Genomic DNA, 27833 nt, shown 5'->3' with positions numbered 1-27833 from the left:
CTATTGCCATGGCAAATATAAACAAAGTGCAATGCTTGCCATGGCACCAAAAAAACCTCTTCTTGACAGAAACACTTGCGTATGTAATGACTGAGAAGATAAATGGTGTAAAACTGGTCTGAATGGGTATCTGTTACAACATGGGCCATTTGGTTATGGCGACTGAATACATCAAATTCTGTATTTATTACATGAGATTTGGGGTCTTTTACTTGCATTCTGGTATTAATTTTTGTGGTTTTGACCACCTTTCCATGAAGCTCAGAAAACAGTGGCTATATTGTAGGGAAAGCATTGCGATATAAATACTAGGGTATAGGCTAGCGTGCTTTGGAGAAATGATAGCTAAGTGGATGTCTGTACAGTATGTGCGTGTGCATACACGTGTTTGCGTGTGCCCCTGCGGGTGTTTATGCAATGAAGCAAAATATGACTTCCCTCTTTCCACCACTTTAATGAGAATGGTGAGCGGGGTGGGGTGAGGAACATTTCACTGCTGTGGCCCACTACCCAGAGTTTCTGTCATAAATAGGAAGAACATTCTAGCAGATCCGTACCGAGAACAGAGATGTATGCTGAGGTTTCCACAGTTCCCTTCTCATTAGTGGCCTTGCACTTGTATTCTCCTTCGTCATCATGTTTGACTCTTTCAATGGTCAAAGTTTTGTTTCCTGATTCCAGAAAGATGCCTGGGTTTAGGAAAGAAATCACATTGCTGGGTATTAAATTTAAAGAGGTTTTGCCAATGTTGGTCTGCAAAAGTGGCAATTAAACAGTTAAAAATAAAACCTTCATTCCTGTTTAAAGTCATGCTATTTGTTTCCGTGGCTATGTACGGTACAAATAAAAGCTAAGTTAGAATGGTTCTAAATAATAAATAAATAAATAATGCTCTTTGTTAAAGATATTCTGCCCACCTATCACTATTTATATTGGCTAGTCAAGATGAAAGTCAAGTCAGAAAATTTCCCAAAAGGTTTTACCTTTAATTTCTCAATAGTCACGAGCCTAGAAGTTACTGAGTGCTATATTAGCATACTAGTGCTTCATGCGTTCTTATGACAGTCCCCTGTTTTAACAGAGGCACCAACTCCTTTATTTTAAATAGGTTAATGACTCCATAGTTCACAACCTTGGTGTTATATTCAACCACGTGTTGAGCATCCAATGCCATATCCCCCTCCATCACAAAGACCACCTCCAATTTAAAATTCTCATCCATGTGTTTAAATTGCTCCACGACCTTGTCCCTCCCTACCTCTGTAAGCCCCTCCAGCACTACAACCCATGCAAACTCGCTGTTCTTCTGACTCCAGCCTCTCCTGGATCTCCCGTTCCTTTCACTCCACCATTGCCAGCTGTGCCTTCAGCTGCCTAGGTCCCATTCTCCACAATTCCCTTTTAAACCACCCTGCCTCTCTACCTTTTAAGACCCTCTTAAAACCGATTGCTTTTATCAATCTTTTAGTTACCCTTCCTTATGTTTTCTTAGGCTTGGCATCCATATTATTCCCTTACACCTCTGTGGTGCATTTTTATACATTAAAGGTGCTATATAAATTAAAATTACAGGTATAGGAATGTCATATGAATGCATTGTATTTGTATGTAATAGTAACAACAGTAATTTCTAGACTGTAGCCTATAATGTTTCAGTCAAGTGTCAATTGTAGTTCAGAACTGTCATAGATCAGTCTGATTTTTTAATCTGTACCTTTCTTTCTACCAAGGCACTGGAGACGGTGCAGAGAAGATTTACAAGGATGATACCAGAAATGCGAGGGTATACATATCAGGAAAGGATGAACAGGCTGGGTCTCTTTTCTCTTGAAAAAAGTCTGAGGGGTGACCTAATAGAGGTCTTTAAAATTATGAAGGTTTTGATAGAGTGGATACAAAGAGAATGTTTCCACTTGTGGGGAAGAGCATAACTAGAGGCCATCCATATAAGATAGTCACCAAGAAATCCAATAGGGAATTCAGAAGAAACTCCTTTACCCAAAGAGTGGCGAGAATGTGGAACTCACTACCACAGCGAGTGGTTGAAGCGAATAGTATAGATGCATTTAAGGGGAGGCTAGACAAGCATATGAGGGAGAAGGGAATAGAGGGTTATGCTGATAGGTTTAGATGAGGAAAGACGGGAGGAGGCTCGAGTGGAGCATAAATGCCGGCGTGGACTGGTTGGGCCGAATGGCCTGTTCCTGTGCCGTATATCCTATGTAATCCTATGTAAAATTTCTGCCTTTGCCTCCTTTTCTGATGCTGATGACTGTTTGTGGGGATACACTTTCCGATGCCTCCCTCAAGTGGCCATTATTCATACGTGGACCTTGGCTGTGAGTATTAGACTAAGGGGAACATCACAGTCAACTCTGATCCTGTTCTCACCTGATGTCTGCATTTCCGCTACATGGAGCAACAATCTCTTGTGTGGCACCTTATCGAATGCTTTTTGAAAATCCAAAGACTCTTTACGCACTCCTCTGATTTTATTTTAATGCAATGATGTAAGAAACATCTTACATTTTTTATGTCATGATTTATTACAATGTGGAGGCTGTATAACACTTTCATGGCATCTTATTAAGATGCTAAATAAAAGGAAATTACACGAGGGAAAAGGGTAGACAGAGCTGAGGTCAATGTAAAAATCAAACGGTGTGTCTGCAATCCAAATGTTTGTTTTTATCTTCTTCCCTGGTGGTGGTGCCAGATATTGAGCACATTTATTGTCTTCAAATAAAATCTTTTTTTTAAGCTTTCCTGGACATGGATAGAATGCCAACAGTATTCAAACAATGCTTGGCATTGATTGCACAGCTTTCCATCCCCTCCCCTCCCCCCCAGTTTTCTCTCCTCCTCTCCCAAATGCACTGATTCACACTGCATTACAGTTCCATGGTTGCTGGTAATTCTTTTTATGTTCAAGCCTTTACAGTGAGTGTCGGCAAGCAATTTAACTATGGATGTCCTCATAGCTCAGCCTGATCCGAGTTCCCACCTGACTTCCAAGCATGCACACTATCCAGCAGTAGTCACTGGAGCGCCATCAAGCACAGGGACCCTGGCTGATTGTTCCTTTCTTTAAACAAGGGCTGCTGAGACAAATGATTGCATCCCTACTGCAACTTTGGCTGAAATCAGAGAACTTGGTACAGACTGGGGAATTAATCTGAGGCCCTCCTGATCAGTATGGCTCAGTACACAGATTCATAACATTTTGGTTTACAAAAGCGAATTGCATTTGTTTTAAGGCAAACACCGTTAAATCTGGTGCATAAGTTGCACTCCTTATTTTATGGTTGCCTATAAAGCAGATTGGTTTATAAGCTGCATGCTCGAAGGCATAAAAATCGGCACGAAGGTGCAATTTATATACTTTATATACAATTTATTTGGAGAGTAATGTGTTGTGTTTGCTTTGTGCAGTGACTCTGTAAACAGGTTTGCAATGCTGCTACTCATAGTAACCACACCAATTCGCCCTCTAGATGTTATTGTACACAGACAGATAAATAAAAATACAGCTAGAAGTTTAGACAAAAAATGAAGAAAATACAGAAAGTGGAAATTGATAAAAATTGATCGATGGGAATAAAGTGAACAAGAAGGCGGCACAGGGAATGATAGAACATTTTCAGAGTCTAAATTTTTGTGCACATTGAAACAATAATATAAACAGAATGTGATATCTCTTGCTAGTATGCATTGAAATTGAGTAAAAATACCTTGAATAATACTTGCATTTGTATAGCAACTTTCACATCAAAACATTTCAAAGTTCTTCGTGCAGCATGAATACAGTGACTATTGTTATGTAGATACATGGGAATGTTTGTCAAAGTTCATGGTGAACATGACATTAGAATATAAACCATCACCAATAAGACAAGTTTCTGAACTATAAACCCTCAAAAGGTTTGCCAAGAAATTTTGTCTACATGTTCCACATGTGAGAGGGCAGTTATTCTCTTGAAAGCTGCCCCACATGCTTTAAATACCATTTCCAGATGGACAAAAGCTGGAGATAATAAAAAATTGTTAACAGTTAATACTGTTTAGAGATACAAGTAAATCTATCCTAAAAAAAGGAGCTTTGAAATCTCCTTTTGATATTTTGGAGTTTAATTTTTTTTAAATTGAGAAACCCAGGTCCAGAGTACAGGATATGAGCATATTTGAAAAGACTAAGGCCTAGAAATTGGGTTGAGGCGCCAAACTAGCGCCAAGTTCGCCTGAGCACAGGATTTAGCGCAGCGTTCGAGTCTTCAGCGATCGTCAGATATTCAGTTTCATTGCCCCTCGAGGGACACGGGGTGAGGCTCGAGGCGCTCCGCGTCCCTCTTAGGGCGTTGAAACTGAATATCGCAGCGCAACGTGCCGCAGCGCCACACGCTGCGGCACGGCACGCTGCGGTACTGCAGGCCTTCCTCCCATTGTTAAGGGGGAGGGGCCTGCAACAGCACAATCCCCGATCGCGAATGCCGGCTAAAGAGCCCGGCACCGAGGAGAAGTGCTGGGCTCTCGGGAAACAGCCGGCAATGCCGCGGGGGTTGGTCAGGAGGCCGGGGACGGAGGTGCTGGCAGGCGGCCGATGAAAAAGGCGGCCGCCCCGCACCTCCACCTTAACTTGTGCTGCTGCCGGCACAGTAAGGCCCCGTGAACTGGGCGCGGGTAGCGAATGGCGCAGATGCGGCGTTCGCAACCAAATATCGTGAACGGGGCGCGAATGGGGCACTGCGCACACCGATGACGTCATCGGTGGCAGCGCAGCGCAAAAGGCTAACGCCACCATTATCGCCCCAACTCAATATCGCGGGAGGCACAGCCAGTGGCGCTACAGCCATTGCCTGCCTCTTTAGGCGCTAACAAGTGGCACTACTCACCCAATTTCTCCCCCTAAGAGAGAACATTACCTCTCGGACTAACTGGCATGACCATCTACTATCTTCACCACCTTGTTCAAAAAACATAGCAGAAATAGTAAATATCACATAACGCACCTGAAGCTGGGAGAACCTGTTGCTCATTTTTGTACCAGGAGATGCTGGGAGGGGGTCGCCCACTGACATTGCAGTTCAGGATCACCGTACTGCTGCTGTTGACCTCCAGGTTCATCAGGTTCTTCTGCAGAACTGGGATGGTCTTAGCTGCAATGAGAGAGAAAATACAACATTTTTTTTTGTTTATTTATTATTTTTTCTAATTCTCACCTCCTTTCCCTCTCCTGAAGGACTGGTTTCGATAGCCTGAGGAGATGGAAGAGGGGTTATTCCCGCTTATTGGACCTGGTTTTTTTTGCCTCTCTCAGGAGATTACATGGCTGTGAGGTGTGAGGCAGGAGGTTGGGGGTGTGGTAGGAAGCGTCTAGTCATGATGCTCTAGGCATCATGAGTGTGGGGCAGGCTTGATGGACCAGCTGGTCTATTCCTGCCTATCACTTTCGTGTGTTCGTACGACACTTGCCGGGTATGGTTTCATGGGGGAACGTCCTCTTCCAGCAGCTCTCCCAAAAGACTATTCTCCAAATGTGGGCCTAGAGAGTTAGTCTCCTCAAAATATTGGACTATGGAGGGCATTGCGATCCTGAATTGAGTTCCACATATGCGCACTTTCCAGCAAGAGTATTTGAATAGAGATCAGGAATAGGAACCCTAGCTGATCATTCCCCCGCTTAGCTCGAAGAGGGATAGGGATGTCAATTCTCGCATGTCCACTGCTTGATTCTGTGATCCGACACTTTTGTTGAGGAGTCTTTTTTTAAATGTATTTTTTGTTACAATTGAATGCTAACTTTCTGACCCACACTTCTGGGGAGAACAGTTCCCCATTGTATTTGGATCACAGAATCACCCCTATTATTTTAAACAATAGGAGAACAGGATTATGCAAAAGAAAAAAACAGAAAGGATGGAAAAATTAATGATAATTGATTTTACAGTTTGCTTTTTACAGTGCTGGTGGAGATGCATCCACACAATGGGATAAGCAGATCGAAATATTTATAAAGAGCACACCATTACCAGAAGGAAGTGGAAATTACTCCCCCTCAACCTTGTCATTCACTAATTTTCAAAATTATAAAATGTTTATATTGTTTCTAGTATGCTGGTTCAATGTTTCAGCCAAATGAAGGGCCAAGGTCAATGGAGGAACAGTTAACTCGGAGGAACAGTAAAACATACTGTGGGTGTAAAAATGTCTGAATAGGCGACCTCACCATTCCAGGAAACCAGTGACTCATCCTTTGTGGAAGTTCACCAGCCTTATGTGGGTGTATGTATATAACTGTTCAAAGAGATGAGTGTTATCACAGAATCACAGAATCACAGAAACCCCACAGTGCAGATAGAGGCCATTTCGGCCCATCGAGCCTGCACCGACACATATCCCACCCGATCCCCGTAACCTCTACATCAACACATATCCCACCCTATCCCCGTAACCCCACGTATTTAATCCCCCTAACACTAGGTCAATTTATCATAGCCAATCAACCTAACCCGCACATCTTTGGACTGTGGGAGGAAACCGGAGCACCCGGAGGAAACCCACGCAAACACGGGGAGAATGTGCAAACTCCACACAGACAGTCACCCGAGGCCGGATTTGAACCCGGGTCCCTGGCGCTGTGAGGCAACAGTGCTAACCACTATGCCACCGTGCTATGTTCATAAATAAATAATGTTTTCATTATGAACAGCTAGCTTGAGCTAGTCATTTATTCAGCCATGTGGACTAGTGTACAGGCATCCATCTTGACTACTGCCTTGTGGGTAGCCCACTACTAAACATACAGCTCCACCTAGTGTACCATTCTAGAATGACATGTTACTGATCATTACATCCCCCTTCCTTAGAGGTTAAACAAAATCAATATCAATCAATCATAACGACATAAACATCTTCACAACAGTCAACACATTTTCAAAGCTTTACTTTATGAACTCTAAGCTTTTCATTCTTTTATTATAGTTTTCTTTGTGCTCAAAGATTAAGTCTATCAGGCTTTTTTACTTCATGTGTGGATCTTCTCAGCACAGGTAAGTCTGATGTGCTTTCATGAGAGCCTGTACGTGTGTTTGTGTTAGATTGTTCTGGTGGTGAGTCACAAGATTCAGTTGCGGCATTGTCATCGATTTGCTCTTGGATAGTTTCTTGTGTTCTCAGGAGGGAACGGCGGTTCCTCCTGAGAATCTGTCCTTCCTCAGTTCTAACGGTGTATGACCTTGGTCCTACTTCCTCAAGAACTGTAGCTTTACTGTTCCATGCATTTGGATCCTCAATCCTGACAACATCATCCCTTGTCAATGGTTTCAGAGTTTTGGATGACTTGTCATAGTATGATTTCTGTTTCAGCTTTAACAGTTGAAGTCTCTGTCTTAGTTCCTTACTCTGCTTTTCTTTTGCACAGCAGGATAGCGTGGTGCGCAACTTGCGACCCATTAGGAGTTCAGCAGGTGAAGAACCACAGTCTAAAGGGGAGGCTCGGTAGCTCAGCAGGGCGAGATAAGGATCAGACTTGCTTTCTGTTGCTTTCTTCAGTAGCTGTTTGAGAACTTGAACACCTTTCTCTGCCTTACCATTCGACTGAGCATACAGAGGACTGGATGTGATGTGTTGAAAGTCAATGTGCTGCAAACTGTTGCCACTCCTTACAGTTGAAGCACGGACCATTGTCGCTAACGGCAATCCTGGGAATTCCATGTCTGGCGAAGATGGATTTAACATGCATTATGACACTGCTTGCTGATGTGCTTGAGAGCAGCGCCATCTGAGGATAGTTAGAATAGTAGTCAATCACTATTAGATAGTCTTTACCATTCAAATGAAAGAGGTCCATACCAACCTTTTGCCATGGTGCTGTTGGTAAGTCAGCTACTATCATTGGTTCCTTTGCTTGTTTGTTTTGGTGTTTCTGACATGTCTCACATATGCCTATCATGTTCTCAATGTCCTTATTTATGCCAGGCCAATAAACAGTGTCTCTTGCTCTCCTTTTGCATTTTTCAATTCCGAGGTGTCCCTCATGAATCCTTTTGAGCATGTCTTGACGTAGAGCCTGTGGAATGACTATTCTGTTCTGTTTTAGTAATAGTCCACTTGCGACACTTAACTCTGACCTGATGTGATAGTACTTTGGACAGGAACCTTTTGGCCAACCATGATGAATGTTCTCTATTACTGTTTGTAACACTGTATCTTTTACTGTTTCTTCTGCTATTTGCTTTGATTTTGTGCCTGACACGGGCAGCACAGCAGTGACCATACTCACATGAACATCCACGTCTTCCTCAGTAGAGCTCACATGACTCATTGTGGGTGCTCGGGATAGTGCATCTGCTAACACTATGTGTTTGCCTGGTGTGTAGATCAGTTCCAAGTCATATCTTTGCAGCTTCATCATGAGTCGTTGAATCCTTGGAGACATCTCATTCAGGTTTTTTTTATGATGGCAACCAGTGGGCAGTGGTCTGTCTCAACTGTGAAGGTGGGAAGTCCATATATGTAGCCATGGAACTTTTCTAGTCCAACTACCAAGCCTAGACATTCCTTTTCAATCTGGGCGCATTGACACTCAGAATCAGTCATAGACCTGGAGGCATAGGCAACAGGCTTCCAATCTTCACCCTCTGCTTGTAGCAAGACCACGCCTAGGCCATCTTTTGATGCATCCGTTGACACTTTGATTCTCTTTGTTGGGTCAAAGAAGGCGAGTACAGGTGTGGTTGTCAGCACTGTTTTGAGGTTCATCCACTCTTGTTCATGTCTTTCTGTCCATGCAAACTCATTTGTTTTATGTAGCAGGTCTCGCAGACAGGCTGTCTTGGCTGACAAGTTAGGAATGAACTTTCCAATGAAGTTTATCATCCCCATGATGCGTAGCACTCCTTTTTTGTCAGTGGGTCAGGGCATGTTGAGTATGGCGTTTACTTTTTCCATATCTGGCTCTATTCCTTTACCAGATAGATTATCTCCTAGGAAAGTGACTTCCTGGACGCCAAACTGACACTTGGCTTTGTCGAGCTTCAGTCCATTCCAGCATATGCTCTGTAGCACTTTAGTCAGTCTCTCATTGTGTTCTTTCAGTGTGGAGCCCCAGATGATGTCATCAATATAGACCTGAACTCCTTCCAGACCTTCAATTATGTGTTCCATCGCTCTATGAAAGATTTCAGATACAGATATTATCCTGAAAGGCATTCTGAGGAAACAATACCTGCCAAATGGTGTGTTGAAGGTACAGTATTTTGTGCTTTCTTCATCCAGTTTTAGTTGCCAAAATCCTTGTGAGGCATCGAGCTTTGTGAAGTATCTGGCACCTGACATTTCACTGGTGATTTCTTCTCGCTTGGGAATCTGGTAGTGTCACGTTTTATGTTTGCATTTAAGTCCTTTGGATCCATGCATACTCTTAGATCATTGTTCTTTTTCTTTACACATACCATGGAGTTAACCCAGTCTGTTGGCTCTTCGACTTTCCTGATGACTCCTAGTGTGGTCATTCTGTCCAGTTCTTTCTTGAGCCGGTCACACAGGGGTGCTGGAACTCTCCGTGGAGCATGTACCACTGGCTGAGCATCCTCCTTTAGCTGGATCTTGTAAGTAAATGGTAGAACTCCAAATCCTTTGAACACATTCTGGAAATTACTCACTACAGAATCCACTGAGTCATCTGGTCTGCTTATGGCACAGTTTATACGGTAGACTCTCTTGACCAGTTCTAAGTCGTCACAAGCTTTGTCACCTAGTAGTGAATCAAGTCCTTCAGCCACAACAGAAAACATGAGATGATGCACTTTGTCTTTTGACTGTCACTTTAAGTCTGCATACACCTAAGCTATCTATTTTCTGTCCATTATAGTTCTTCAGTAGCACTGACTTTTTCTATATTTTGGGCTTTTCTTTCATATTTTTAATGTCACTCATACTGATTAAGTTTGCTTTTGCCCCAGTGTCTAGTTTCAATGTAACTAATGCTCCATTTACCTGCAGTGGCATCATCCATTTCTCCTCTTTTACTGCATTAACTTTATGTTCAGCATTGTCCATTCCTGAGGGCTGCACATTTTCTGTATCCTTTTCGATATTGTCACATGACACCATTCCTACGAAAAATGTCTCACTTAAATGTGTCCTCAATCACATTGACTTGTTGCCCTTTCTTTGTTTTTACTTTTGAAAAGCATTGTTTGGCAAAGTGATTCTTTCCATTACATTTTGAGCACATTTTCCCAAACGCTGGGCATTGTCTTGACTGGTGCTGGTAATCACAGCATTTACAATTGAAAGTTCCATCCTCCGATTGCTTTGCATTTCTGTTCTGCCCATGTTTCTTCCCCTCGTAGGACATAGCACTGACAGCAGCACTGTCATTCACTACAGTCGCATTATTATTAATTTCACTGAAAGTCTTTGCGTGCTGTTGAGCTAGCTCACTGGCATGGCATATTTTCACAGCATCCTCCAATGTTAGTTCAGTTTCTCTCAACACACGTTCCCTGACCTTTTTATCATGAATACCAAACACAATCTGGTCACGAATCATGGATGATTTCAGTTCAGAGAAATTACATGTCTGTGCTTACAGTTTCAGATTGGTCACAAAACTATCAAAAGTCTCATTTTGCTGCTGTGTCCATGTATCAAACTTCTTTAGCACATCGTCCATCTTTTCTCTGTGCTCCTCTTGATCAAACGTATTAAATACCTCTATCGCCTGTGGGCCTGCAACCATAAGCAGCAACGCTATTTTCCTTGCATCTGGCTTCATACCGAACCCGATGGCAGCAACGTAGAGTTTGAATTGTTGTTTGAAAGTCCGCCAATTGCAGTCGACATTCCCCGTGAGCTTCAAACCCTCCGGTGGCTTCAAACTCTCCATGTCGCGTTTCACAATATTCAGCAGATATTACCAATCCTGGTACCATGTTATGTTCATAAATAAATAGACGTTTTCATTATGAACAGCTAGCTTGAGCTAGTCATTTATTCAGCCATGTGGACTAGTGTACAGGCATCCATCTTGACTACTGCCTTGTGGGTAGCCCACTACTAACCGTACAGCTCCACCTAATGTACCATTCTAGAATGACACGTTACTGATCATTACAATGAGAACTTGGCTTTTGTCAGAGGGTCTACTCTACAGCCCAGCAACAAGGCTTCCCACAGTGAGTAGGCCCAAATATTTTAAGATTTGACCAATAGAAATTCCTCTATTGCTGGCTGTTCTGTGCTGAATGTTTCCTTTTTCATACTAGGTGGAGACAAAGTCCCGTCTTCACACTGAGGACAGCCTCCATCGTGTTGGGTGGCACTACCACCATGCTAAATGGGTTCAGAACAGATTTAGCAGCTCAAAACTGGGCATCCATGAGATGCTGTGGGCCATCAGCTGCAGCAGAATTGTATTCCACCACAATCTGTAACGTCATGACTCGGTATGTCCAGGCATACCTAAAAATGAAGTGCCAACCTGGGGAAGCTGTAACACAGGACTACATGCATGCTAAAAAGTGGAAGCAACATGCTATAGATAGGGCTAAACGATCCCACAATCAACAGATCAGATCAAAGCTCTGCAGTCCTGCCACATCCAGTCGTGAATGGTGGTGGACCATTAAACAACTAACGGGAGGAGGAGGAGGCTCCAACAATATCCCTATCCTCAATGATGACAGAGCCCAGCACGTCAGTGCAAAAGACAAGGCTAAAGCATTTACAACCATCTTCAGCCAGAAGTGCCAAGTGGATGATCCATATCGGTCTCCTCCCGAGTTCCCCACCATCACAGAAGCCAGTCTTCAGCCAATTCGATTCACTCCATGTGATATCAAGAAACAGCTGAGCGCACTGGATACAGCAAAGGCTATGGGCTCCAACAACATTCCGGCTGTAATGCTGAAGACTTGTGCTCCAGAACTAGCCGCGCCTCTAGCCACACTGTTCCAGTACATCTACAGCACTGGCATCTATCCAGCAATGTGGAAAACTGCCCAGGTATGTCCTGTCCACAAAAAGCAGGACAAATCCAATCCGGCCAATTACCGCCCCATCAGTCTACTCTCAATCATCAGCAAAGTGAGGGAAGGTGTCATCGACAGTGCTATCAAGCAGCACTTACTCACCAATAAACCGCTCACCAATGCTCAGTTTGGGTTCCGCCAAGACCACTCGGCTCCTGACCTCATTACAGCCTTGGTCCAAACATGGACAAAGGAGCTGAATTCTATAGGTGAGGTGAGAGTGACGTCCATGCAGCATTTTACTGAGTGTGGCATCAAGGAGCCTGAGTAAAATTGAAGTCAATGAGAATCAGGGGAAAACATTTCCACTGGCTGGAGTCATACCTAGCACAAAGGAAGATGGCTGTCATTGTTGGAGGCTAATCCGCCCCAGGACATCACTGCAGGAGTTCCTCAGGGCAGTGTCCAAGACCCAACCATCTTCAGCTGCTTCATCAATGACCTACCCTCCATAATAAGGTCAGAAGTGGGGATGTTCGCTGATAATTGCAGTGTGTTCAGTTCCATAGCAAACTCCTCAGATAATGAAGCAGTCCATGCCCACATGCAGCAAAACCTGGACAACATTCAGGCTGGGGCTGATAGTGGCAAGTAACATTCGTGCCACACAAGTGCTAGGCAATGACCATATCCAACAAGACAGAATCTAGCCACCTCCCCATGGCATTCAACAGGATTACCATCGCCAAAACCCTCACCATTAAATCCTGGGGGGTCACCATTGACCAGAAACTTAACTGGACCAGCCACAGAAATACTGTGGTTACAAGAGCAGGTCAGAAGTTGAGTATTCTGTGGCGAGTGACTCACCTCCTGACTTCCCAAAGCCTTGCCACTATCTACAGGGCACAAGTTAAGAGTGTGATGGAATACTCTCCACTTGCCTGGATGAGTGCAGCTCCAACAACACTCAAGAATCTCAACACCATCCAGGACAAAGCACTCCATTTGATTGGCACCTCATCCATCACTTTAAACATTCACTCCCGCCACTGCACTGCAGCAACTCGCCAAGGCTTCCTTGACAGCACCTCCCAAACCTGTGACCTCTACCTCCTAGAAGGACAAGGGCAGCCGACACATGGGAACACCACCGCCTCCAAGTTCCCCTCCAAGTCACACACCATCCTGACTTAGAAATGTATCGCCATTCCTTCATCGTTGCTGGGTCAAAATACTCGAACTCCCTCCCTAACAGCACCGTCGGAGTACCTTCACCACAAGGACTGCAGCGGTTCAAGAAGGCGGCTCATCACCACCTTTATCAAGGGCATTTAGGGTTGCACAATAAATGCTGGCCTTGCCAGTGATGTCCACATCCCGTGAATGAATAAGAAAAATGCTTAAACTAATCTTTTGGCCTAAAATTAATGTGGATAGGGCAGAGCATGCAAATCTACCAGAGGAGTGCATAATTGTCTACTAAAGCTGAGCTCTTGTAAGGAAATGCTTCTGAATAAGCATAATCACTCATATAATGTTTCAGGTCGATGACCTTTTGTCAGAACTGGCATAATCACTCAATGCAAATTCAACCTAAAACCTAAGTATGTTTTTTCCTTTATTCATTCTTGGGATGTGAGTGTTGCTGGGAAAGCCAGCATTTATTGTTCATCCCTAGTTGCCCTGAGTTTGACACAACTGAGTGACTTGTGACTTCAGAGGGCAGTTAAGAGTCACGCATGTTGGTGTGGGACTGGAGTCACATATAGGCCAGACCGGGTAAGGGTGGCAGGTTTCCTTCCCTAAATAAATAAGTAAATAAAGAGAAACTGTTTCCAATGACTGAAGGGCTGATAACGAGAGGATTGAACGTGATTGGCAAAAGAACCAGAGGCGACATGTGGACTAGTGTTTTATGCAACAAGTGGTTAGGATTTGGAAAGCACTGCCTGATAGGGTGATGGATACAGATAGGTACAGACTTCAAAAGGGAATTGGAGAAAAAAATGCAGGGATATGGGGAAAGAGCGGGGGCGTGGGACTAACTAGATTTCTCTTCAAAAGAGACTCGATGGGCTGAAGGGGCTCCTTCTGTGCTGTACTATTCTATAATTCTATTCTACAGCATCGTTGGGTTGGGTTTTTATGACAATTTGTCAGCTTCATAGTAACTTTTTAACTGATACCAGCTTTTTTTTTTTTTTTTTAAACTGAATTCAAATTCTTAAACATCCATGGTAGGATTTGACATTGCATTATTAGTCACAACTCTTTGGATTAACTAGCTCAGATGACATAACCACTACACTACCATACCCTTAATGTGTGCTCCATGGTCAAAATTAATGATAACTTAAAAATAATGTAATACAGCTGAAACGTAATAAGGCTAGCTCCTTGAAGTCATCTCGCATTGTTTGCCAGAATTCGATGTGTCACCAGAATTCACTCTCCAGTTATGCTGCCGTTTTGGCATTGATGCAATATGAAAATTTAATCACATTGACATAAAAGCTGTAGTATCCCTGGACCATTAAACATAGTTATTCTTGAACAGCTGTAAAACTATATCAATAATATTGGAGCTGTTTTCATTAGGAGATTACAGGATGATTTGATAGAGCTGGTTACAATTATGAAGGGATGGATAGATAGAAACAGATTGTTTTCAGTGACAGAGAGGTCTAGAATGAGGGGACGTAGTTCTACGGTTAAATGTAAGAGATTTAGGTCAGAGAACAGAAGAGTCTTGTGAGACTGTGGTAAGCACTAACAGAGATAGTGAACCAAGCAGAGACCATGGCTGGGAATTTCCTTGGAGCTGCTCCCACTCCGCTGCCGTAACTTCACTGGAGGTGTGGCAGGAACGCCATTTATGGCAGGAACGCCATTTATGTGCAAAAACAGGGTTTCCCTCTGCATTTCCAGTGACGTTATAGCAGCAGAGTGGGAGCAGCTCCAAGGAAATTCCTGGCCTGTGTTAACATTTAAGGATCGGTTATGTTGATAGTTGAAGAAAGGGGAAATAAAGAGATATGGGAACAGAGCGGGCACATGGGATTAGGACTACTGCTCATGTAGAGGATAAACACCAACATGGACTGGCTATGCCGAACACCCTGTTTCTGTGTTGCAATTCCTATGTAATTCTATGTAACACTTTAGTGACCTTTTGGTCAGTTATGCTAACGTACTAATAGCATAATATATTATAACTATGCTATTCCATCTCCCCTCAAAATAAAGCCTCAAAATGTTTTAGCGGTTATGAAATGTAATTGTATGTATATTAAAAAGAAGCTAAGTTGAAGATAATAATATAAGCCAGTTATGGAAATTGGATGGTGCAGTAGGTAGGAACCAATCCTTTCACTTCAGGTTTGAAGTCCAGCCCACACTATGGATGAAAGTCACCTCTATCTGCTGTACAGGTCCTTTGTGAAACGAGTTTGGGCAGTCTCAATCCAGTTCTTAGTGGGCCTACAGTAGAGAACTGTCCTTAATTTGGAAATTATTGGCAATCTCATTCAGGGATGTCACAAGATGGCTGGTGTGGAAAACAGAAAAATGTCACACTGGTGAAATAAGGTGTGTCCTTCTGAAGTTGGGGCCGAGGCATGTTGCTTCAGCGGAAGAGTTTTATTTTGCATCTGGTCATGTGACACCTAACCTGGGAGTCTTTGATGCTGATACCGGTGCCTGAAATAGAAAGCATTCCAATTCCCCAGCATTTATATTCTTGATGAACACAAAAATTAAAAAGTACCAAGTATTCATTTCAGTAACTGTGCAATGTTGGATGTAGTGGGTGGCGTTATGTTCAGGTATGATATGGAATAACCCTATAATCTAAAGAGTTAAATAATGAACAACATCTTCCTTCATTTAGTTTCAACCTTTTTCCACCATTTTTCTCCCCTACTGTTCCCCTCCATTGAAGATGTTCACTCTTTGCTGGGATAGCGCTCCACAGGGGATGGTAAATTTCAGATATCTCACCCAAAAGGCCATTCTTCATGTGCGAGACTAGACAGATATAGGGCTGGATTTTCATTCAGAAGTCGGGAAGGAGGCGGGACTACAACTTTCGGGGTTGTAGCTCCACCTCCATCGAGATGCAGCCAATCCACGTGATTTTAACTTGATTGACCTTGTTGAGCCCGCCCAGTGGGCTCAGCAGGCCAATTAAGGGCCACCCGGCAACAGGTGACGTCACAGACTGAAATTTCATCTGTCAAGAGGTTTTGACAGATGAAATATCAGTGTTTCACAGCTGTTTGAAGCTGTCAAACACTGACAGTCTTACTTCTAACATGAGTCCTTCTCCACAGACTCAGTTAGAAATCTCTCCTACACAGAAAGCTGCAGGCTGTCACTTTTGACAGATCGCAGCCATTCTGCTTTCTGTGCCGGTGAGATGAGGGGCTCCCCGAACCTAAAGGAAGGAAGGCTGAAAAGGTAAGAAAATGTATGTAAAACTTATTTAATCACTTTAGACACACCAAACACACTTACGTTTGCACTCATGCATACATCACTCAACTGAACACTGACATCTCGACCCCTCCAACCCGACGGCCCGACTCCTCCAACTTGGCGTGGTTTGGCGCCGTCGGGAATCCCACAGTTCAAGCTTAAAAATAGGGATTAGGCTAAAAACTGCCTGTTAACTAACTGTTAACAGGCAGTTAATTGGCACTAATCCCTTCCCGTCTCGGGTAGGCGGGTCCCAGTGCGGGGCGGGTACCCGCCTCCTTTGAAATTGGCATGGAGGTGGGTTTGGGGCGGGATGGGGTCGGGACCCCCGATTTTGGGATTTTAACCCCCCGCACGCCTCCAAACCTGACTCCACGGCACACTGAAAATCGAGCCCATAGTGTCTGTAAACTATTCAACTGCAAGGTGAATCACAGCTCAATTCAGCTCTTTCCATATTTGACAGCCACATATGTATCTCCAGCATGGGCTTCTGGATCAAATTCAGGAACCTGTGACCATTTACCCTTTCCCTTATCTACAGTCACTCATGCAAGTTATGGGCTCTCTACCTCTGACTCAGCTGAGATCGGCTAACTCAGGACAGACCAGGGATCAAACCTGAGACCTTCTTGGTTGGTATGGCACAGCCACTAAAAGCATAAGCAGCCAATTCACGGGGGAAGTTTTAACATTTTCTTAATTGGGGCAAAATAAAAACAAACAGTCCATTTAAACTTAACTGCCCTCTGAAATGGCCTAGCAAGCCACTCAGTTGTAACTAACTGCTATGAAACAAAATAATAAGAATGAAACCGGACGGACCACCCGGCATCGACCTCGGCACTGGCTGCAGACATGGCAATGGCACATCCAGCCCAGTCAACCCTGCAAAGTCCTCCTCACCAGCATCTGGGGACTTGTGCCAAAATTGGGAGAGCTGTCCCACAGAATAGTCAAGTAACAGCCTGACATAGTCATACTCACAGAATCATACCTTTCAGCCAATGTCCCGAAATCCTCCATCACCATCCCTGGGTATGTCCTGTCCCACCGGCAGGACAGACCCACCAGGGGTGGTGGCACAGTGGTATACAGTTGGGAAGGAGTGGCCCTGGGCGTCCTCAACATTGACTCCGGACCCCATGAAGTCTCATGGCTTCAGGTCAAGCATGGGCAAAGAAACCTCCTGCTGCTTATCATCGACAGCCCTCCCTCAGCTGATGAATCAGTACTCCTCCATGTTGAACACCACTTGGAAAAGCACTGAGAGTAGCAAGGGCACAGAGTGTACTCTGGGTGGGGGACTTCAATGTCCATCACCAAGAGTGGCTCGGTAGCACCACTACTAACCGAGCTGGCCGAATCCTGAAGGACACAACTGCCAGTCTGGGCCTGTGGCAGGTGGTGTGAACCAACAAGAGGGAAAAACCTACTTGACCTCGTCCTCACCAATCTACCCGATGCAGACACATCTGTCCAGGACAGCATTGGTAGCAGTGACCACCGCACAGTCATTGTGGAGACGAAGTCCCGTCTTCACACTGAGAACACCCTCCATCGTGTTGTGTGGCACTACCACTGTGCTAAATGGGATAGATTTAGAACAGATCTAGCAGCTCAAAACTGGGCATCCATGAGGCGCTGTGGGCCATCATCAGCAGCAGAATTGTATTCCACCACAATCTGTAACCTCATGGCCCGGCATATCCCTCCATCTACCATTACCACCAAGCCAGGGGACCAACCCTGGTTCAACAACGAGTGTAGAAGAGCATGCCAGGAGCAGCACCAGGCGTACCTAAAAATGAGGTGCCAACCTGGGGAAGCTGCAACACAGGACTACATGCATGCTAAAAAGCGGAAGCAGCATCCTATAGACAGGGCTAAGCGATCCCACAATCAACAGATCAGATCAAAGCTCTGCAGTCCTGCCACATCCAGTCGTGAATGGCCGTGGACCATTAAACAACTGATGGCAGGAGGAGGCTCCAAGAATATCCCCATCCTCAATGATGGTGGAGCCCAGCACGTCAGTGCAAAAGACAAGGCTGAAGATTTGCAACCAACTTCAGCCAGAAGTGCCGAGTGAATGATGCATATCGGCCTACTCCCAAGGTCTCCACCATCACAGAAGCCATTCTTCAGCCAATTTGATTCACTCCACGTGATATCAAGAAGTGGCTGAGCGCACTGGATACAGCAAAGGCTATGGGCCCGACAACATCCCGGCTATCGTGCTGAAGACTTGTGCTCCAGAACTAGCCGTGCCTCTAGCCAAGCTGTTCCAGTACAGCTACAACACTGGCATCTATCCGACAATGTGGAAAACTGCCCAGGTATGTCCTGGCCACAAAAAGCAGGGCAAATCCAACCCGGCCAATTACCGCCCCATCAGTCTACTCTCAATCATCAGCAAAGTGATGGAAGGTGTCATCGACAGTGCTATCAAGCGGCACTTACTCACCAATAACCTGCTCACGGATTCCCAGTTTGGATTCCGCCAAGACCACACGGCTCCCGACCTCATTACAGCCTTGGTCCAAACATGGGCAAAGGAGCTGAATTCCAGAGGTGAAGTGAGAGTGACTGCCCTTGACATCAAGGCAGCATTTGACCGAGTCTGGCATCAAGGAGCCCTAGTAAAACTGAAGTCAATGGGAATCAGGGGGAAAATGCTCCACTGGCTGGAGTCATATCTAACACAAAGGAAGATGATTGTGGAGGTTGAAGGTCAATCATCACAGCCCCAGGACATCGCTGCAGGAGTTCCTCAGGGCAGTGTCCTAGGCCCAACCATCTTCAGCTGCTTCATCAATGTCCTTCCCTCCAACATATGGTCATAAATGGGGATGTTCACTGAAGACTGCACAGCATTCAGCGCCATTCACAACTCCACAGATAATGAAGCAGTCCATGCCCACATGCAGCAAGACCTGGATGACATTCAGGCCTGGGCTGATAAGTGGCAGGTAACATTCGTGCCACAGAAGTGCCAGGCAATGACTATCTCCAACAAGCGAGAGTCTAATCACCACCCCTTGACATTCAATGGCATTACCATTGCCGAATCCCCCACTATCAATATCCTAGGGGTCACCATTAACCAGAAACTTAACTGGACCAGCCACATAAATACTGTGGCAACAAGAGCAGGTCAGAGGCTAGGTATTCTGCGGCGAGTGTCTCATCTCCTGACTCCCCAAAGCCTTTCCACCATCTACAAGGCACAAGTGAGGAGTGTGATGGAATACTCACCACTTGCCTGGATGAGTGCAGCTCCAACAACACTCAAGAAGCTCGACACCATCCAGGACAAAGCAGCCCACTTGATTGGCACCCCATCCACCACCTTAAACATTCACTCCCTCCACCACCGGCGTACCGTGGCTTCAATGTGTACCATCTACAAGATGCACTGCAGCAACTCACCAAGGCTTCTTCGGCAGCACCTCCCAAACCTGCAAACTCTTCCACCTAGAAGGACAAGGGCAGCAGGCGCATGGGAACACCACCACCTCCAAGTTCCCCTCCAAGTCACACACCACCCTGACTTAGAAGTATACCGCTGATCCTTCATCGTCGCTGGGTCAAAATCCTGGAACTTCCTACCAAACAGCACTGTGGGAGTACCATCAGCACACGGACTGCAGCGGTTCAAGAAGGTGGCTCACCACCACCTTCTCAAAGGGCAACTAGGGATGGGCAATAAATGCTGGCATTGCCAGCGACGCCCTGATCCCATAAATGAATTAAAAAAAAGTTGAAGTTGCTCTTGTGGGACACACTTACGTTCTACATAGACCATTGTGTATTTCTCGTGCTCTTTCCTGTAAGACCAGTTCGTTGCTTTGCACTTGTAAATGCCAGTGTTGCTTTCAGTCACATTTCTGATACTGAGAAACGATGTGATGGAGTAGTTTCCATAAACATTCTGGGTGAAAAGATTTAGTTTAACCTCTGACGAATTCACCAAGGACTGGTAATACCATGCAACTTCATTCGTGAAGTACTTTGTAACTCGGCAGGTGAGATTTAGGTCGCCCCCTTCAGTTCGAGATTCATTGACATTCGCTTCGAGATGCACGACATCTGGTTGATCTAATCCAAAACAGACAAAGGCAGTAAACAAAAGTGACACATAGAATCCTATAAGCCTTTCTGCAAAATATCTTCAGTGATTCTTAACAAGAGATAGAATTCTCCACATAATGCCCGTTAAAAAAAAACGTTCACGCAAAGAACATCTATTGGATGGGACCTGCAGTATAATTTGGGCCTGACAGCACTGTGCCACTTTAAACACGTAGCAGTCTCAAATCGATAGTGCTACCACCCTATTCCATTTGCCAAGTGTTATATATAAATATAAATTATTTTTCAGAAACAAAGATAGAACTTCACTTCAGTGGCCCTTTTAAAAACACAATTATGAAGCATTATTATTAATGTTAACTTCCTTTTTATTTTCTGTTCCCATAGATTATAAAATATTTTTTGTCTGAACACTGAATGCTGATGAATCCATGCAGGGTTACTGGCTTTAAGATTTGAGAGAGCTGATTTAGTGGATACTACCAGTAACCCAGGGTTGTTCAGCTACTAGTATGCATTTTAATTCAGCTCCCTCACAGTATTAGGTTTAGCCATTCTTCCATGAGTTCTCACATGATATCATTAACATTCACTGTCTGTACAAACAAGTACAGTGTCCTATATGCTCTCCTTCAACCCTGCACCCTCACGGTGTTGAAATCAGGACTTATTGTACAGTCTCCTGTCCTGACGTATTCCATCCCAGGACCACAGAACTGTAACACTCCTTACCTCTTTCAGTCTTTATTTTTTCTTAGATTATTCAGATTTGTTTTAAAACTCAAGCTTGAAATTGCCTAATCACTACTTCTTGATTTATCTTGTCTTTTTTCTTTGGGATTAAATACCCTCTGGTCATGCACTGATTAACGCATTTAGAAAGGAAGAAGGTACTTGCATTTTTATAGCACCTTTCATGACGTTGGAACAAACACTTCAGAGCCAATGAAATACTTCTGAAGTATCGTAACTTGTAATGTAAGGAAATGTCGCAGCTAAATTGTGCACAACAAGCTCTCACTGATATCAATGAGATAAATGGCTAGATAATCTTTTTTTAGTGATGTTGGTTGAAGGAAAAATATTGGCCAGGACACCAGGACAACTCCCCTGTTCTTCTTTGAATAATGATGGGATCTTTTACGTCTACTTGAGGGGGCAGACGGGCCTCAATTCAATATTTCATCCAAAAGACGGCGCCTCCGACAGTGCAGCACTCCCTCAGCACTGCATTGAAGTGGCAGCCTAGTTTATGTGCTTAAATCTTTGGAATGCAGCTTGGAACCACCACTTAACCAAGGCTGACAGCTTACATAAAATGTTGTGCTCTATTTTAATGCATTTATTAACCCTTTAAAAATAATGTTATGACAATTTCTAACCAGAGGGAATTAAAGCCTCTGCTTTTTTCAGCCTTGATAGTGTTTGTCACTGTGGGCATTGGCTCTTCACCTTGTAAAGGAATGTCCTAAGAATTGTTTTAAATGTGTCCTTAAAATTTGGTCAGAGTGAATACTGGGAAAGGTAATGGCTAATGCTAATTTAACCAGGACAGCTTATACAAACAAAACACTCTTTTCCAGGGACAGAAGACATGGCTATACAAGTCAGATACAGGCAGATACAAGTGTGTCACTTAGATGTATAAGTTTCCCTGAGATCAAGGGAGGTGAGATTTAAGCAGTGAGTCCAGATATAGATACGAGCGCAAGAGATGAATTTATCCATAAGCGAGGAGGAGCCTCGAGGAGGAGCAGATAGCACTTCGACAGATGGAAGTTCATCACTTTGATGCTTCAGAATGCTAACACCATCCTCCCAGAGACAACCAGTTCATTTGCGCCAGCCCATAATGTTGTTTAAGTTCTGGAAATATTGCTAGCTACAAGCATATAGACTTTATTCAATAGACTGGCTATTTAATGCTGTTAATTTAAGGATTCTCCTTAGAGCTACCTAAGGAGTCTAAGCTTAAATAATCGCAAAATTTATATCAATCTCAGACACTGATTTCAACATTAAAATTTATAATCAGCAAGCAGTTAATGCTGAGTTACTGTGAGATAACTGAACTGACTTTGTAACCTTTAATGTTTATATTGAAAATTAATCTATCTACTAATTACTTGTATACCTCTGTTTAAATTTAAGTGCTGCTAACGGTGATTCTAAGATTAATAAACACTTATACATATCTATGGTCTGATTTCTTCTTTGACAATTGGCAAGAAAGGCTTAATTCATTAACTTGTGCAGACCCTGATGGGAGGTTGCTAGTGTAAATATTAATGTAATCTGAACTGGTTGATGTAAGCCAAATTTGGGTATCATTAACCTCTCGGCATAAACTGGGTGGAAACCCAGATGGTTAACACAGTGTTAAGGTGAAAGGTTAGGGACTTGTCTGGTGCCTTTGATACATATTCCTGTCAGAATATATATCCAGTGTTCTTACAACCATGATGTGTGATTAATAAAAAATGCAAATATGAGACTGGAGGAAAAATTACAAAGTAATATTAAAGTTAAGTGAGCCCTTGTGAACAGTTGAGAAGTCACAGTAACTGATTGCAGTGATATCACTGTTGGTTAGACTGATATGCATAAATGCCTAGTGCCTTTCTTTTACATCTTTCTCCTTTATTACTTTAAAATGAAAATCCATTGCTATAGATCTATTAATTGAATAGTCCTTCCGTATGTTGGATGTGGCATTACCGTTATGAATATTTTCAATAATATCAAACTATCAAAAGAACTTAATCCTTTGGAACACAAGCCCTGAAATTCTGATTGGGTGTCAAGGTGTATCAACTAACTAGGACCAGAATTTGGGACTGAATTTGCTTCTTGTTGTGTATGTACCTTTAAGAGAAGAACTGATTCTATACTGCAGTACCGGTAGTGACCACCCCTGTATATAAAGCCATAGCAGGTTTCTGTACGTCAGTCTTAAGTTACCCTCTGTTCAGCTGCAAGCACGAGCAGAGGGAGCAGCCAGACTTTGGAGAGTGAATTAAAGTGGTGGTCCCCTGACCAGGAAGAGGAGGAGAACGTTGGACCACCACCACCAACTCCACCATCATTACATCAACTGAGGTGCCTGGAGAGAGAGGACAGAGGAGGAGAAGGAGAAAGGAGGCCTACATCAACATCAACCAGGGGAGAGGCCTTTCTGTCACTGCCTCCCCAATTTGGCCTCCACTTCAGGAGAGGGAGAGAGGGGAGAGAAACCAACTGCTTGAAAGGAGGGAAGAAAACTTCATCCGGAACATCTACAGGTGGGTGTTATTTGGGGCACTCTCCCAAGACTTTGTATTTTAGGTGGGGGGAGAAAAGAAGAAGCAAGGCCGGATCATCAAGGGGTGTAGTGTGTGTGCTCTTGTTAAAAGCTAGGCCACACACACCACTAATTAGCATCCCTTCTATTGCCTGCCCTGGGAGAGCTTGGAGCTGCCCAAGGTGAAGTCCTTAATTTAATTTAATTACATCGTTAAGACCTGTTGCAGGACTAAGCCTGGGCTTCTCCAGCTTTTCCAGGTGAAGACGTCTTCTCCCCCTGCCAGAAGACCACCATCACCAAAGACTTTTTCCATCGGAGAGTGCAACCCTGCCTACACCCACCCACCATCCTGAGTGGCAACACTGCCCTTTGCGGCCTCCCTCCTTCCCACCCCCCCACCTCTCTCTCTCTCTTTGTCTCTCTCTGCCTGTCTTTCTAAGGCACCTTAGTTTCATCTATTTTATTAATTGCCAATTGAGCAGAAGGGCGAGGGCTCCTCTCCCAATTTAAATCAATAAGGAGAGAGGTGTGTCCTCATTTTAATCAGCTCCCTCTGCTCAATAGAGGACAAAAAAATATATATACACACCGAGGCCATTAACACCTTCAGGCCTGTGACTTGGGGTGAGTGTAGCCCTTAAAAAAAGCACCCCAGAATGGCGACTGCATCTTCGCCGGTGGCGGGGCCAGCCGGGACCTATGCGAGAGTGGTAGCCACAGCCACAGCTGCTCCCGCTGTTCCTGCTGCCCCGTCACCTTTTCGATTAATAACAAAAAAGCTTGGGGTGAAGAGCTACACTCACCCCACTATGACCATCGAGGCCTGCGTCAAGGCCATGGCTGGGGTTGTCGGCCCCTCAGCCATCGTCGCGGCCTCGAAAATGTATGGGAAGGCTGTGTTCTTCCTGGGGTCGGAGCGGGCGGTGTCCCTGGCTGTCGCCAAGGGGCTCACCGTGGGCGGGACCTTCCTGCCGGTGGATCCTCTCGAGGCCACCGCGCAGAGGATCATTATTTCCAACGTCCCGCCCTATGTTCCTGGTGAGCTCCTCCTTCCCCATTTGCGACAACTTGGGGAGGTGAGGTCGGGGATCACGCCCATCCCGCTCGGCTTCCGGGAGGCCAGCCTTCGCCACGTCTTCTCCTTCCGGCGCCAGCTGTTTATCCAGCTGGCGCGGGAGGAGGACACTGAAGGGGCGTTCGTCGTCCTCCACGAGGGGACCGCCTACCGCGCCTTTTGGACGTCGGACGGTGTGAGGTGCCATGCCTGCAGGGAGGTGGGGCACATCAGGAGGAACTGCCCTGCCTCCAAGGCCGCCGGATCATCTCGTGCGGCCGAGGCTGGCGCCGCCGCCGCCGCCCTTCCCCCCGGATCTGCCCGCGCGTCAAGTACGTCTGATGCGTGGTTGACGTCGGGGACCGATGCCACCAAGGCCTCCGGCGGGGGGGAGGGAGCGTGTCCGGCCGGAAAGAAGGCGCGGGGAAAAAAGAAGCACCTTAGAGCAGGCCCCCCCGTGGATGGTGAGCCCTTGCCCCTTGAGCCCCTTACACCCGCGCTCCTCGCGGAGTTGATCAGGGCAGATGTGAGCGGGAGGGGCCCCGTGCCCGAGCCTGTGGCCGCAACCGCCGCAGCGGTAATGCCAATACCTGCGGCCGGGCTCGGGCCCGAGGAACCCGACAAACCTGCTCCGCCGGACGGAGTCGAGGAGGAGGCCTTTGCAGACATGGAGGTCTCCCTCGCTCCCTCCGTGCTAAAAAGAAGGCGCGACCCCCTGGATGAGGAGGAGGACCGGGAGGAGGAAGGTCCCTCCGAGCAGGGGGAGTCGTCGCCCGCCGCGGGTACTGCGCCCCCCCCGCCCCCCCAGCGCTGTCGTCATCACCAGCGATCGGCAGGGGTCGCCTGTCCCTCGGGAGGCTGAGGCAGATGTGTCTGTCCAGCACGTGCCTCCCGGGGATGGGGATGAGACCCTGCCCATGGGGGGGGTTGCGGAACAACCCGCGGCAGTAATTGAAGTTGACCTTTTATCGGTGTCATTACCCCTCGCCGGGTCGGGCAGCCTGGGGGCTGGGTCGGGCGAGCTCGAGGATAATGAGCTCGCCCAATGCGACCCGGACGTCTCCCAGGGGATGCTCGTCCTGGTAGAGCTTTTAATTCAAAACCCCCCGTCCGCTGGGTCGGAGGTTGGTGGCGGGGAGGAGGATGGCCCCCTGGCTGCGTCTCTGGTGCCGGACGTACTGGAGGAGCTGGAAATTGTTCTCTCCCCGGTTTCTCCGGTCGTTCCGGCGTCTGAGGCGGAGGGGAGCTCTGAACCGCCGCCGTCTTCTGGCCCGGCACCCCTAGAGGAGCCCAGGGAGAAATCCTCTGCCGCCGATCCTGGGGGTGGGATCCGGGCGGAGGCGGGGCTGGCTGGCGCGGCCGAGTCGTTCGCTTCGCACTGCGCGGCGGACGGGTTGGCCGCTGGTGACGACCCCCTGGAGGAGGATGGGGACTCGGTGATGGGCACGGAGGACGATTCGGACTCCAGCGCCGACGTGGCGATGGATGACCTTGTGCCCCTTGCCGATTCTCCCCTCATTTCCGTAAGGGAACTCCGGGATTTTATGGCCACGTGCCTGGGTCAGCGCAATAAGGTCCGGCTGGCCCTCGACAGGTGGTCGGAGCTGGCGCTGCTCATCGATTCCGTCCGCGCCGCCGTTAAGATCTTGGGCGCGGACGAGGGTGTGAACCCGCTCGAGCTGCGTCGGCTCACAACGTTTCTCACTGGGCTGCTGAGGAAGTGGCGGCGGACCAGCGGCTGCGCTTCCTCGCCCCGTTAGGTGTAGGTAGAGGTTGCACTATGCTTCTGACATGAAGATAACCATAGCCAGCCTCAACATCAACGGCAGCAGGGAGGCGCGCCGCAGATTCAATAACTTCTCGGTCCTTTGGGACGGGAAGTATGCGGTGTGCTTCCTGCAAGAAACCCACACCGTTCCGGGAGACGAAGCCACGTGGCTCCTGGAGTGGCAAGGAGGGGTCAGCATGAGTCACCTCTCCAACAATTCCAGCGGGGTGGCTATCTTGCTGGCCCCGCATTTTCAGCCGGAGATCTTGGGGGTCAAGGAGCACGTGCCGGGCCGCTTGCTCCATGTCACTGTTCGCCTGGGGGGCGTGCCGCTCCATCTAGTGAACGTGTACGCCCCTCAGACCAGTGCGCAGCAAGTGCGCTTCTTCGAAGAAGTGTCCGCTCTCTTGGGCTCCATCGACGTGGGCGAGTGCGTCATCCTCGGGGGGGATTTTAACTGCACCCTCGAGGCGAGGGACCGTTCGGGTCCCCCGCGAAGCCCGGCGGCGATGGAGAAGTTGAGGGACCTGGTTGGGTCCTTCGACTTGGTGGACGTCTGGCGAAATCTCCACCCCGACTCCAGCGCCTTCACTAGCGTGAGGTCTGGGGGAGGAAGGTCCAGAATCGACCGCCTCTACATTTCCCGGGCGTACGTCTCCTGCGTTCCGGCAGCTTCCATGCGGCCGGTGCCGTGCACGGACCACCACCTGGTGTGGGCGGAGCTCGCTCCGCTGCGCGCGCGGGGGGGGTCCGTGTACTGGCATTTTAACAACCTGCTGCTGGAGGACGCACGGTTCCGGGATTCGTTTCGTCGATTCTGGGCCGACTGGAGAAGGAAGCAGGGGGGCTTCCCCTCCTTGAGGCTATGGTGGGATGTGGGCAAGGCTCACATCCGTCTCTTCTGTCAGGAGTACGCGAAGGGGTCGACCAAGAGGCGGGAGGCCCGGGTCGGGCGGTTGGAGGAGGTGCTCGACCTGGAGTCCCATCTCGGTCAGGTCGTCGAGGACCCGGCCCTGCGGAAGGTGTACGAAGAGAAGAAGGGCGCGCTGAAGGACCTGCAGCTCGTCGGGTCCCGAGGCGCGTACGTGAGGTCGCGGATCCAGCTCCTGCGGGACCTGGACCGCGGCTCCCCCTTCTTCTACTCGCTGGAAAAAAGACGGGGGGTCCGTAAGCAGCTCTTGG

The 27833-nt window shown here is 46.6% G+C and overlaps 1 protein-coding gene across 1 annotated transcript in view; it reads right to left on the bottom strand.

Annotated features, from left to right (window-relative positions):
- Positions 1-27833, bottom strand: part of kdrl (kinase insert domain receptor like) — a 259302-nt gene that overhangs the window by 56642 nt on the left and 174827 nt on the right. Inside the window, exons 13-15 of the mRNA XM_085999532.1 lie at positions 20244-20552; positions 5007-5153; positions 558-689 (exon numbers count right to left, since the gene is read on the bottom strand). Coding sequence (XP_085855658.1) covers positions 558-689; positions 5007-5153; positions 20244-20552 — 588 coding nt within the window. The remainder of the gene's footprint in view (positions 1-557; positions 690-5006; positions 5154-20243; positions 20553-27833) is intronic.

The sequence above is a fragment of the Somniosus microcephalus genome, chromosome 1 (assembly GCF_052327205.1).
Source record: "Somniosus microcephalus isolate GS21.2 chromosome 1, FLI_Smic_1.0, whole genome shotgun sequence".
NCBI classification, from domain to species: domain Eukaryota; kingdom Metazoa; phylum Chordata; class Chondrichthyes; order Squaliformes; family Somniosidae; genus Somniosus; species Somniosus microcephalus.
This window is presented reverse-complemented; position numbering and strand designations above follow the sequence as displayed.